At 34.5% G+C, this 14881-nt stretch overlaps 1 protein-coding gene across 1 annotated transcript in view; it reads left to right on the top strand.

Annotated features, from left to right (window-relative positions):
• The window catches only part of LOC110102538 (chaperone protein dnaJ 10), a 91317-nt gene extending 90820 nt beyond the window's left edge, over window positions 1-497 (top strand). Inside the window, exon 10 of the mRNA XM_020830907.2 lies at window positions 19-497. Coding sequence (XP_020686566.1) covers window positions 19-114 — 96 coding nt within the window. The 3' untranslated portion in view covers window positions 115-497. The remainder of the gene's footprint in view (window positions 1-18) is intronic.
• The last annotated feature ends 14384 nt before the right edge of the window (window positions 498-14881 follow it).

The following is a 14881-nucleotide window of genomic DNA, read 5'->3' as shown; positions in this document are numbered from 1 at the left end:
TCTTTATTTGTGCGACAGTGTCCATATGTGGAGGCTCCTCCCTTCACTGGTGCTCAATGTAGCTACAACTACCCAATGCCTACCTCACCACCGGGTGCACTAAGACAACCCTGATCAGGTAGCTACAGGAGAGTAGCTGAACATTTGTTTTTGTTTTTCTGTTATATTGTCATTGTAATCAATTTTTGTGCTATTTATTTAAAATAGTGGGACTTGGTAGTTCGATTTCTTAGATTTTTATCTCACAAATCTTTTAGGGGGGAGGGGTATGTCATGTCAAGTCTCCGCATTATGTTTTCATCATTTCTTCTTCTTCTTCTACCTCTTTTTCTTTATATTTTCCCCTTTTTGTTGTATTTTCACTTGAACCTTTGCTGCTTGGCTCAGTCAAGGTTTCTTTATTTGTGAGTGTTGTCATTGCTTTTACTTGCAGATGGGGATTGCATTGTACATATTTGCATTATAGTTAATTGCACGCTTTTGATTTTTTTAGTTTCTCTCATCTGTTTATTTTTCGAAAGGTTGATATGTTACTTATTAACTCCTACTTGTATTTTTAATTTATTCTTAGATTTATTTGCAGTGCAAGAACAATCAGGGTTGTGAATTATAACTTTTTTTTTAAAATTTATTTATAACTTCATATTATTTTTAGAAGTTGAAAGGTTTGAGATTATTGTTTATACTCTGCAGCTTTTTCATTCATCTATCAATGGAAAAATATTTTGGCTGTTTGAATTTTTTGGATCGTGGGAATTTGAGTGATAATGAATGGTAAAATGAGAACGAAAAGTTTAAATCAGTAGCTGCTAACAAATTATTGAGATTTCCTTCTCTTCCCATTTCCTTCTCTTTTCATCAATCCAAATAAAGATATTGCCTTAGTTTAATCCTGACAATATAATAACTATCAATCAGCCTTCGCTTCTCGGGATTAGTTATATGAGATCATATTTTCTTATAATTCCTACTCATTGCTATTTAAGGTGTTAATTTATATTTATAAATTACTTTTAATAATTTTTTAATGTATTCTCAGATTTAGCCGTATGGACTTATTTTGAATAGAAGTTGTTCCATACATTCTTAAAATTATTAATAAATATATTTTACTTTATTAAATTTGTCTATCACTAACTTTTATATCATTCAAAATATGCTTTTTTATGATATAATTTACCTAATTATTGTTTTATTAAATTTACACTTTTTTTTTTTTTTTTTGAGAAACTGCAATTACCAATTAGCATTAAAGAAAAATTAGCATATTACAACCCACTAAGTGATAGAAAGCCTATCATAATTCTCCTTTAATAAATAAAAAAGAGGAACTTTATTACAACTCAGCTCATCTAAAAAAAAATAACCATATCTAAAACAAAGTTAGTACAATAATCGACTAGTTTATTAGAATTTCTATTAGAAAAATGAAATAAAAGATTATCCACCTCACCTCGCCAATATGCATAAAACAATAAGTTCACTCTTGAGTGTTCTATAGCATTACTATTTTGACGCTTTTTTTCATTTTATTTGCCCAATTTTAACTATAGAATATGTTTTTACAATTTGTTTAGATTTTAATATTATTAATTAGTAATTGTTAATCAGCCATAAAAATATAAATTTATAATAATCCTTTTAATAATTTGTTACTGATCTTCCAAATAAAATTTTCCGTCTACAGCTTTCTATATATTTTAGTAGCCATCTCATCTATCAATATTATTAAGTCATGTTCTCAATTTATATATAATAGGGTATCTCATTGTGAACTCTTCATAAACATGTTTACCAAACATAATATATCAATTAAAAATTGATCATTAATGTCATCAAATTGTGAGTAGGAATTTTGTGGTTATTTCATTAATAAGGTATCTCATTTTTTCACTTCCAGATTCAATCATGCCTTCTTATTAATGTATGGTTTATTTTAAACTCTATAAAGTTTATGATAAAATGTTAATGTATATATTATGTCAAGAAGCTTCTCAATTGGATAAAATTATTAATTGCGAATGCAACCTTTAAAAATAAGACAGCTGCATAAACATTCAATATATATATATATATATATATATATATATGTGTGTGTGTGTGTGTGTGTGTAAAATAAAGTAAAAATTTTATAGCAGAACATGCGCATAAAGTCTTTTGCAGGGATATAACAATATGACCAATATTCTTCTGGATAGGGTCTACCCATTAAAATGGATTAAGTACATTAGGACTATGATATTTTTCCTTAACTTAATGTTATACTGTTTTCTTAATATCTATCAATGGCACATAATCTCTTCCATATTTTATTACTTTTGTCTTCTAACTTCTTTACGACTTCCTTCTCTTTATTTAGCACCTAAATATACTTTGGTAGAGGCAACAATACATGTGTTCGTGGTGGTGCAAACCCTTGATTTTGCAAAGCGGACATGGCTATCATAATCTCTTGTCTTTTTTCACCACCCTTAAAATCTATTCATACTTGTGATTTAATTAGTCTAAGAGACATTGGGTTAAGTTTGGTTCAAAACCCTCCTCAATCTCAACAATTAATAAGCTAGCTTTGGTAGCTTACTCTCTTTGCAAACGCGCTTTGGTGTATACCATGCAAATCTCAACAGACATATTCAGGTTATCTTATTCCCATTCTAACTCAATGGCTTCTTTTTTCAACTTTTGTATACCATCATTCAATTCACGCATAGCTTTATTTATTTATTTCCTCAACATGTAATATGAATCAACAAAAGTAAACATTCTTTGGGTGTAGATCTCACTGGCTCCTTTCCTTTCATCTTCTTTTTCTTTGCTTCCTCCTCCACACTATCCTTAATTTTGAAGAGTGTGGATGGAGTGGCTAAAAATTTAGGTCACTAAAACTTCTTTTTATTTGATGTCAAGGTTAGTTTAATTGTTGAGTTTAACCTTCTCACATAAGAGTAAAAAGATGATATGCCCCCTTGAAAATGGGGTTGATTAACTCTAGGTGGAAGATGCATATAAGAGTGTCGAGAAACATTCGAAGGATTATTAAGGATTATATATGCAAATAGAGACAAATTTAAATGATTTTGGTGGAAAAATTCTTTCCTTACATAAATTTTTAGGGATTCTCTGGGAAGACCACAAGTTAAAATTATATTATTAAACTTTTTAGAGAACTGGATCAATTCTTACTGATAGCTATCGTCAATAACAGACATGGAAAACTACTTAAGTTTTATATCTTAGCCTTTGGCAATCAACTATCCCATAATGCTAACATTAGCAATATCTTTGTTCAAAATTATAGTTTTCACTTTTTCACTACTTGCCCCTTGATACCTCTAAACAAGTCTTACTTGGAGTATCCAAAGTTATCAATACATCTCTAGACTTTACCTTTCAGCTGATACTAAAATATCCACTTTCTATCATCTATTGATGGGACAACTGGATTATTTAATGTAGGTGAAGGTGAATTGACAATCCACTTTATATCTTCCTCTCCATTGAAAACAATGAGAGGATGAAATCTATTAGCACCCAATAACGAAGTAGGGAGAATCTCATCTTCATTGGATTCCCTTATAGGGACTATGACTAATTTCTTAAATCTCTCATTCTCTGATCTTCACCTCATGAAGTGGTTCTTGTTCATCTTGGTCATTACAGAAATAGTAGTGGATGATGACCTAATTTCAGTACTAGTGGCCACCAAGGGGGTAGGAAGATCAGAAGTAATAGACTTAAAATTTTGGTAAAATTGGCTAATCCTTTAGGACATATAAGTATTAGGGGATGCATGTGCAACCACATACCCACCTCTAATAGTTCACTCTAGAATTTTCTTATTTTATTTAATTTTGGCAGGCTAAGTACCTATATATTGTAGACCATTCATAATCATTATCAAATTATCAAATATGGACCCAAACTTTATAAGATCTAATATGGCTTCTAGGATTGGTTCAAAACCATTCTTAAGTTGCATGAAAAGCTAAAAATGTTTTTGCCAGTCATTTCTTTAATGTAATCATAGTTCGATATTAGCTTTCTGAACTCATTTGCTTTAAGCAAAATATATAGCTCTAAAAATTTTAAACTCATCAAACTAATTGAACTCCTATTATACACACTAGGTTACAAGAAATATAACTACAACATATATAATGATAGAAAAAGATTTGAGCTCAATGAATTTAATTTTAGATTGAAGATCTTATGGTCCCAATCAAGATAAAAACATCAAGTTACAAGAAAAAATGTAATTATGACATGTTAATCAAGACTGAGAAAGGAATTGAATAAGACATTTAAAAATGGAAGGTTTTATTTTGATAGGTTTATATAGCAAGCCATGAATTATTTGGGGAACTCTAAAATTCATAATCTAACCTATCAAATTTTAATTAAATTGGAAGTTCTTGAAACCCAAGAGGTTTCACCAAAAGATTCAAAAGATAGAAATCACATCTTTATACAAATTTGAATGATAATCACACTTACCCAAGGAAGAAATGAGTAAAGTGACTAGTAGGAAAATGGTAGTTTAGACCTACTACGAGAATAAGTGTACAAGTGATATAAAATACTTAGTTACCACTAAAGATGTAGAGAGGAACCATCTTCAACAGAGTCACCAGAAGAATCCGCGAGAAAATAATTTCTCATGTGATTTTGAAATTTATATTTTTATAGCCAAAAAATGTATAGAGATCAACACACTATATATCTCAAAAGATAAACTTGGTGTTTACTATCGATTTCAAAATAAAAATAAAAAGCACTATTTTATACTCAAATATAAAATAGAAAATAATATATTATCATGAAAGATAGAAATGATATTCTATGATAAATTTGAAAATAAGAATATATTTTAAAATATTTTCTAGACACCAAAAACTTTTTTCAAATCTTAGTGAAAAAAAAGGATTTATTTTAAGCTAGGGTTGTATGTTCCTTATGGTTGATTAGATATTAAGTGGAGATTTTAAGAAAACTCTTGATTAAAATGTTGAATAAATATATTAATAGTATATAATGATTTAGGCAAGGATTTAAAATTGAGGATTTATTATTAATAGGAATTAACTAAAAGTTTACCAATTCATTCTAAATATCAAAAGATTGAAAGTGCTTTGATACCACTTGATAGTTTGATAGGGATGTTTTTTTTTTTTTGAAAATGCCAAATGCAATTAACTAAAAAGAAGAGAACAGATACAATCTAGAGAATGATAGAACACCTATCGCACTCATCTTTAAGCCTAATGAACTAGTCCCAAGGCTAACCAAGAGGGGGGAGGGGATAAATTGGTATTTTAAAAAAATTTTAAGCAAAAGCACAAACTCAAACCAAAGTTCACCACAAAGAAATCAAAGTGCGGAAATGCAGAAGCAGTAATAAAGAACACAGAAATTTATAGTCGTTTGGTCAACATAACTTACGTCTACTCCCCAAAGCCTCTCCTCTGAGTATTGCAATAAACACAATGTCTCTCCTTTTGCCCCCACAGCAAGGCGGAGAAGCCTTTACAAACCTCCTTTCCACTGACCCCGGTGAGGTAGAGAATCCAACTCCTTTTGCTTCCTCCAGAAGCAGGTAGAGAACCTAACTCATTTTTCTTCCTCCTGAAGCAAGCATAGAACCTCGATCAGATGCTAAAGTAGACCTCTCTAGAACCCTTAAGGAACTAAGGACGACGACCGGAGAAGACGATGATGGATCCTTACTTGGAGCAACCTTTATGAATCCCCTCACAAACTCCCCCACACAAGATCCTCTCTCTCTCTCTCTCTCTCACTTTCTCTCCCTCTCCTCTTATCTTTCTCAGGTCAGAACAGTAGCAAAAGATACTCTCTTGGGTAGAACAAGAGGTCTTATATATAAGAGCTTCAGAATAGCTCTTAATTATAACAAATTAACTTTATTATCCAGGATGATGTATGATCAGTATAAATTTAGCTCAATCAACTAGGACGATTTGGGATGATCAGAACATTTTTATTCATATCATCCAGGATGATAAGATATCATCTTATATGATTAGTACAACTTGTTGAAAATCGTCCAGAACATCGCCCTGAATGAATGTCTGGACAATAGAAAAATAACTTGATCGTTCAGGACGATCTCATGATCATCCCGAATGATTAGTTCAATTCAGTACAAATCGTCCAGAGCATCGCCCTGAATAGAAGTTAACTGATGTTTGATCATCCAGGAACAACTAAGGCTTTTGAACTGATCATCCAGGCCGATCCTGCGATCGTCCAGGATGATATGATCAAGCAATCAAATCTTAATTGCTTTTCTTAATTACTAGATTAAATTAGGCATAATAGTATTGCATCATCCAGGATGATGTCCAAAAATAAAATATACCTAAGTATATATGATTTGAGCCTGTCATCCTTGCCGATACGAATATCATCCATGATGATACGCTTAATGACGGCTACCTTAAATAGGATTTCTATTTTTAACTGATCGTCTATGTCAATTTTTGGATCATCCCAGATGATGTGAGCAAAAACAAAAAAACTCTAAAACAGCCAAAAAATTTCCCTCAAGTGTGTGTTTGTAAGGTTACTTAGTATCAGAGCCCACAATGTGATAATGGACTCAAGAAAAGGTAAAAGATACAATTTCGTATATTATAAACTGACTTAATCCTAATCTATCCAATCTTGAGCTGGTTCAACTTACAGTTTGATCTTTTAAACCTGAAATATTAGTAGGCAAGACAGTCGTAGAAATAGAAGTGTTTGTTATCATCAAAATTTTATTTCCTAAAATCAGATTCATAATAATCTCTCCCTTTTAGATGATGACAAACACAAAAATAATTAAAGCAGTTTAATGGAAACAGTGTGAAGAAACAAACACAGTTCAACTATTTAACATAAAATATAATAGAACAAACAGTACAACTACTCCCCATTTTGACATCACAAAAAGGATGAGGAAAACTAGAAAAGAAACAAAGCAGATACTACCAAATAGAATCAAACTACAATAACAAAAAAGAAATAAAATCATGAAAATAAACTAAAAGAAGGATGACCCCTGATCATCCGAAGGAGGAGGTGGAGGTGGTGATGGCTAAAAGATACTAGAAAAAAGTGGCAAATTGTTCTCCAAACCAGGCCAAGTTCTGGTCGTGCTGGCGCTCTTAGTGAGCCACGTAATAGTCAAAGCGAGCAACATCCTCACCATATTGCTGCTCTTGTACAGCAACGCATGTCTCAAAGCGAGTCTCCCACTAGTCAAACCGCTTCACCAGTTGATCCAGATGTGAGTGCTGGCGGAGACAGCAGGTGCAGGAATAGGTGTGGGAGCTGCCTCCTCCTCAGCTCCCTAGGCTTCCTCATGCCTCAGGTGGAGATGAGTTCTGTAAAGAACACGAAAGGAGTTATTTGAGTAGAAGGTGTTGCAACTCGAGCATATGAGTTTATTTTTTTTATGATAACAAATATTATGGATCATTGTCTGCTGTCTAGCTGTATTTGTAATATTTTTTTCTATATTTACTAACATTTTAGGATTACAGGCAGCTTACAAGTCTCAAGCTTTAGCATAACATGTTCTATTTGTATTTTTTTAATGTATTTCTTATCTTGTAAAGGTATTTGCTTGCTTATAACCTTGCTCACTTATTTCTATTTTAGAGTTTTCTATTTTTTGTTCACATCGTCTAGGATAATCCAAACATCGGCCGGGACAATCAGTTAAAAATATAAACCCTAATTAGGGCATCCTGATTAAGGAAGCCGTTTGTAAGCATATCATCCTATACGATATTCGTATCGACCGGGACAATAGGCTCAAAATAGAAAGAATCAGCCGCTAGATCTATTTAGGTATTCTTTATTTTTTAACATCGTCTAGGACATCATCCTGAATGATGCAACACAATTATGCCTAAATTAATCTGGTAATTAAAGAAAGTAATTAAGATTTGATTGCATAATCACATTGTCCGAGACGATCGCAGGATTGTCCGAGTCGATTGCTTGGATGATTGACATTGTCCAGCTTCTATTCAGGGCAATGTTTAGGATGATTTTCCTTATATTTGAACTAATCGGCCGAGATGATCGTGATATCGGCCTGAACGATATGACCAAAAATCTTCTGATCTTCCCAAACCGACCAGCCTGATTGAGCAAAATTTACGCTAATCGACTAGGACGATATTCATATCATCCTGGACGATAAAGTCGGCAAGTTGTAATTAATGAGCTCGTTTGGAGCTCTTCTATTTAAGCTTTGATAATGGACTTTGTAAGTGTCTTTGGCATCCATTGAAGCTTCATTCTTCTGGAGGAAACTTCAAGAGAGAGCTTAAAAGGGAGAGTGGAAAGGGTAGAGTTTGAGAGAGGGAGAAGATCCTTGGAGGGGGTTTCAAGGGAGTGTGGGGGAGTTCTATATGGTTGCTCCGGTGAGCTTTCACCTTAGTACCATTGGATTTAAGGCTCATCTTGAGGGAAGTTTTGGGAAGAAGAAGATCTCTTTGATGTCAAAGGGCCCGGCTACTCCACCGCATCGGGGAAGGTGGAAGTAATTTTGTAAGGGCTTTTCCCCCTAGCTGTAGGGGCTAAAGGATAGACACTGAATTTAGTACAATACTTAGAGGGTGCCTCCGAGGAGTGGACATAGGAAACGAACAGTACAACTACTCCCTCTTTTGATATCACAAAAAGGAGGAGGGAAACCAAAAAAGAAACAAAGTAGAGACTACCAAACAGAATCAAACTACAACAAGAAAAAAGAAACAACATCATGAAAATAATCTAAAAAAAGGATGGCCCCTAATCATCTAAAGGAGGAGGAGGTGGTGGTGGTGGCTGAAAGATTCTGGAAAAAGTGGCAAACTCTTCTCTAAATCAAGCCATATCCTAGTCTTGCTAGAACTACTAGTGAGTCATATAAGAGTCAAAGCGAGCAACGTCCTCAGCATATTATTGCTCCTATACAGCAACGTATGTCTCAAAGTGAGTCTCCCACTGATCGAACTGCTCTATAAGTTGATCCATCTGTGAGTGTCGGTGGAGTGGAGCAGGTGCTGGAACTGGTGTAGGAGCTGCCTCCTCCTCAGCTCCCTCGGCTCCTCGTGCCCCGGGTGGAGACGAGTACTATGAAGAATGTGGAAGGAGTTATTTGAGTAGAAGGCAGAATAAAAGTTTGGTGGGGCAGGATATTAGAGGTTGTATTTGGTTTCTAGAACATAGGTTATGATATGTTCTAAGGCAAGATTGGGCTTCATCCTATATCTTGGATCTCGAATGCTGGTCAAGTGCTCAATGTATCAAAAAATTAGATAAGAGGCATTAAATTTATGATAGGCCATAATGTAAAAAGTGGTGATCAAAAGGAGTGGAGTGATATGAATGTGATCACCTGCTTTTGGAAGAATTGAGATACGAAGGGCATGTTGGATTGTCTTAACATCTTTGAGCAAGCTGGTAGACTCTCCAACATGATAGGAAGTATTAGTGTTCCTCAAAAAGTGATTGGCCGGAGCCTAGTCAAAGTCAGGATCTTTATACAGGATGTGGAGTTTATCTTCTGTTGTGGGCAGTTTTAGGAGCTCTTGATAGTCTTGATAAGTGATTTCGACAGGTCATCTATTCACATAAGACTGAAGAGCAGTAAAAGAGGAATTGATGTGAAGGTTAGCGAAAAATTCAAAAAGTTACTTCGAATTGAATGGGATGGTAAGAGTAAGGAGAAAAGTTAGAATTAAAGATGCTAATTTGATAATCAATAATTATCACCCTCCCGATCTCTTTATTCTAACAAATCAGCTTAAATCATCACCCTCCCGATCAAGATGCCTATCAGAGTTACTAGACGGCCGGGATCACTGTATCCCAAACTGTCAACCCTCACATCCTTTTCTATCCTATTATTGATTTATTTGCTCACACTACTCTCACTTTTCTCCTTACTCTTACCATCCCTTTCAATTCGGAGTTACTTTTGATCACATTCTTCTAAAATAGAATCAAATTTGTTAGAATAGAGAGAGTCTATTTCGGGAGGGTGATTATTTATGATTTTAAGTTTGCCTAAAATCGTAGACCTTAGGTGAATCTTTATAGAGTAGCGATTTGAAATTATTATAAATGAGTGCAAGAATTTCCAAATGGGAATTATACATTCAGACTCTAAAAGAACTAGAAAATAAACATGAGAGGAATGTTAACTAAACTACCTAAGTGCTTCAAAACTATAAATGTAAGCCTTTATCATATATAGGATAGATAGGTAATTATTTATTTTTGAGTGATAGGTTTATAGTTCAGAAGTTTACATAAATAGTTTATTGAATATGCTATGTTGACCGAATTTTTTATAAGGTCAATTCCATGTTTAAAACCTTAAGTGATTACAATACATTTCTATATGGATAAGTTAGTCTACTTGAAAGCCTAGGTAAAGAATTTTAAAATTAATTTGCTCAGTTGCATTTTGACATATCACCTACTTAAAGTATTCTTTGTGGTCTTCAAAAGCCTCCATGCCTTTCCAAACCCTAAACGCTAAACCTTAAAACATAAACTTTCCATATTTACACTTCATGTCACTCTATATGGCATATTAGTTAAAACCTCATTTTAAACCCTTAGAATTATTTTAAACTTATTCATAATAACCATTGTAATGATATGAACCCATTGGAGTATATGGTTGGCCAAGGTTGACCAATATTGACTTTTAAACCCCTTAAACCCTTAAGCTTAAACCAATGCTAAATACATCATTAAATCATAGATCCAAGCCATAAGATTGATTCCTAGGACTCCTAAAATCAACCATTAGCATGCTTGAACCTATTTGGATCTTTGGTTGAGCATGAATTATCATGTTGACCATTTGGTTCCCATTTGATCTTAATCTTAATTATTAAATCATGGATACACACAACTCTAAATCAAGCCAATGATTGTAAAAAATTCCCAAACCACCATTAAAACTTGTTTAAGTCCATTGGAACCCATGGTAACCCATGTTTGACCTAGTTTAACAAAAATCATCAACTTAACCAAGTTTACGATAAATGTGCATTCATATATATGACCATACCTAGACCTTGGTATGGCCTTAGTCATTTCAATGATTCATTTGAATTCCCTAACGACCCAAGGGACCTAATCATTGGGCTAGGTCAATCTTGATTAACAAAGTCAACATAGTTTAACCTAATGGCCCATATGACCTTTCCCTTTATATTCAAGCTAAACCATTAGACACTAGACACCTAAAGCCTGCCCCCTAATCCATGAGGTCCATATGAACCTGTCATAACCAAAATAGCCCTTTGAATCACACGTATTAACCAAAAACCCAAGTGCACCCAAATGGGTTTTTGAGCCAATTAACCATATTAACTTACATATCATAACCTTATTCTTGCATTGCCTACATATAGACACTTTAAGCTTAAGCTATCCTACTTAGCCCTTGAGTTTGCTTAGGTTAGTAATATTAGCTAATCTAAACTCTCTAAAATGAACTAAACTGAAACATTTTGCTTCTTCAACCCAATTCAATTAAACATTACATCCATTATCTTCCCCTGGACCACAAAAACTTTCCTAGCCCAACCAGATCTCTAGCTTGGACTGAGGTGGTCAAAACATTCTAGAAATGGACCACCTTTAGCTTAGTTTAACACTAACTAATTTTCTAACACACCCCATGTGGTAAGAATTCACCAAATAGTTGCATGCACCCTATTGTACCATCCTGCAATAGCTTAATAGCATGGTATAATATGCCATGGTTAAAATTTAGGTTACATTCAAATTTGAAAAGATTCTAAATTTTCTTAAACTTTTTGAATAAAGGTTTTAAATTTTTCATTCCCTTATATTCATAAAGATTCTTTTAGCATTTACCTAGCTTCCCCCACCACTAATAACTTGTAAGGGTGAGTTCAACTAAGCTCTACCAAGACTTAACTTGTAAGCGTGAGTCCAACTTCTTGAGTGTGGCATCTGATTCCAAGAAGAGATGGATCAAATAGAACACTTTCTTTTTGCAAGCATGACCATTATCAACTTGGGTTTCACACCCTAATTCCCTCCAGCTGAGTCTCCCTTCTAATTGGACATTGAGCTCCTAAGATAGTGAAAAACCCCTGGAACTTCCAAGGTTCTCATCACTCTCAATTGAATCTTTCCAAAGAGCTATAATAATAGTCTCGTCAAAAATGGGGTAGCATTGCTCTACCCCTTAGGCTCTTGTGGTGTCTTGGCTATTAGTACTTTGTAACTCATGCTAACTTCTACTTTTGTTTGTTTCTTCAAATGGACTTCTTAATGAATCTCTTCTACAACCAAAGAAGCTCTCTCTCAGCCTCATAGCCATCACCACTATATTAGCTAATAGTGCCATGTTCATAAAAAATATGAAGCTTGCAACATTCTTTGAAAAATAAGATACATAGCGCATTACTACACCAAAGCTAAATGAATCACTTAGCATAAAAAGTCCTAAAGACATTCTAATATGTCACATGGTGCTTGGATAATAATGGTTTATTCTTTACTAAAAAAAATAATGCCCTTTCAACTATATAGAGCTCTAGAAGAACCAACATCTTCTTCTACTATAGGATCAGAGTATTGGCACTTTGAAAATTATCATTAAAAAGGCTATTGTTGTTAAGGTGCTCAAGTGGAAAAATGGGAAAGTTTATGTATGCGCCTATATTCTTTCTCTTGTGTTTTGGTTTCTGTTTGGCTTTGATCATGGCTTGGTTTTGTGTCTTCCACCATTTCTGTTGCAAGCTGGATTTCTTTTTGTTGTGAGGTTGCACGGGGCGATGATGGGTGGATTGCTATCCTCTCCCCCTTGATGGTGATTTTTGCAACTTTTTTCTTAGATGGCAATTTTTGCAATAGGGGGATTTGACCAGTTTCTATTAGGCAATCTTCTATTGCTGAGCCAAATTTCTCTGCTCCTCCACTGCTGATTTGGTTCTAAATTTGGTTTACATGTGTATTTTTGTACCTTTAGGTGGTCTTCTTCTAGCTGTTTTTGTAGCTTCCTCATAGTTTTGGTTTCTCTTCTTTTTTCTTTCACACATGTAACTTTTTCCTTTTAATGATATTGGGCTAAGCCCGCAATTTTCCAAAAAAAAAAAAACTATAGGATTATAGTGGTCAACACTCTCCACCCTAGATAGTTTATATTCATGATAAATTTTACTTTCTAGTGCCACACTTTATTTTCTAGGCCTACTATCATGCTTTCCATATGTGAAAATTGGATAAAACATTCTTAAGATGCCTTCATTATATAGATGCCTAAATAGGTTCAACGATCATGGCAATCCACTTTCCTATGAACAATATACAAAAAGATATCACTGTAGCAATAGTGTTAGGCAGTAGCTGTTTGAGTACAGCCCTGTAAAAATTAATATTTCTTCCATCTCCATGCACAAGGGACACCTCAAGCCCAGCACAAGGAACTTTTATTTTATCCAGTGAACGTACGCAGAGGAACGTTTGGTTTTAGGCAAAAAAGTGCCTGTACCGAGTTTTTTTTGAAAAAACTCAGTACAGGCGCGAAAAACTCGGTACAGGCACTTTTTTTGCCTAAAACCGAACGTTCCTCTGCGTACGTTCACTGGATATAATAAAAGTTCCAGCACAAGATGCTTGAGAGGATTTTCCAATTCTCCATCGAAGGATAAGTTGATTCTTTCATCCTCTATCACCACGCTAATATGAAAATCCTCACAAAAAGCACTTGACCTTAAAAACTTAATCAACATACTCTCAAGTTAGACAGGTTTAGGTAAATTCTTCTTTCGAGAGATTTTCTTTACACAATTACATAATCTATACATTCTTAATTTGGTGCTCTAAATTATGAAAGATTGAAGAGACAAAATAGAGATCTGCTCTTAGGGTCCAACCACTTCAATTTTTAGTTTAGAACCTAATGCACAAGATTCTATTGTCCTTTGTAATAAAGAAAATTAAAAAAAAAAAGAGAATATAAAATTTTTAAATCATTACTTCTATTAGATATCCCACTGTAGCTTCCTGAATCCCCTACTAAAATCTTATATTTCCTGTACCTGGTTCGAATCCCTTGATAAGCAGTGAAAGCTTGTGTTGGCTATGTAAATTGGTGTGGGTTACATGCTAGGTCGACCGAGGTTTTCACTGGCCTAAGGACAGTGCTTCCTCGTCACAAAAATTTATGCCAATATCTCTACAAAATCCTGCTTAAAATATTTTCTCAGATGCCAATTTCACATCACAAATCCCCTCCTAGTTGCTCCCTATCCAATCCACAGAGAAAATAATGATAAACAAATGGGGATTTAAGAGCATATAGCTATTCTCTTGCTGCTTCCTCCGCATTCATTCGCACACTTCCAAGCTTTCAGCCTCTCCCTGCTATCCGACCTCCCTTTCTCTCGTTAACCACTGAAGCCGTACTCCTCCACACTTCCAAAAGCCAACCACATAATCCCTCCCATCTGGTTTTATTCACATGAAAACCAGTCAGCTACAAAGTCCAAAGGACTCCAGAGGTCCCAAGCTAACCCAACTCCACCATCAGATCTCTTCCTCACATAAAAAAACAAGAAAAAATACAGCATAGATCTTGTTTGCTGGACCATCTCAAGTGAAGACTCTAGCAAAGTCCCTGTCGGTCGAGCCCTCACTTGCATCCGTTCTTGCTCGAACAGAGAACTGCAGCATCTCTTCAATTAAAAAAAAAGAGGGTAGGGGAAGACGCCTCTCTCTACCTCTCTCTTTTTATCTCTGTTACTCTGAACTCAAATTATTTTGGTACCTACATGATGTAATCATGTTCGGATGGTATCAATTATGTATAATTCCTCATATGCTTGCA

The sequence above is a fragment of the Dendrobium catenatum genome, unplaced genomic scaffold (assembly GCF_001605985.2).
Source record: "Dendrobium catenatum unplaced genomic scaffold, ASM160598v2 fragScaff_scaffold_932, whole genome shotgun sequence".
Classification (NCBI taxonomy): Eukaryota; Viridiplantae; Streptophyta; class Magnoliopsida; order Asparagales; family Orchidaceae; genus Dendrobium; species Dendrobium catenatum.
The sequence above is the reverse complement of the archived record's forward strand: the minus strand, read 5'-3'. Positions and strand labels throughout refer to the sequence as shown.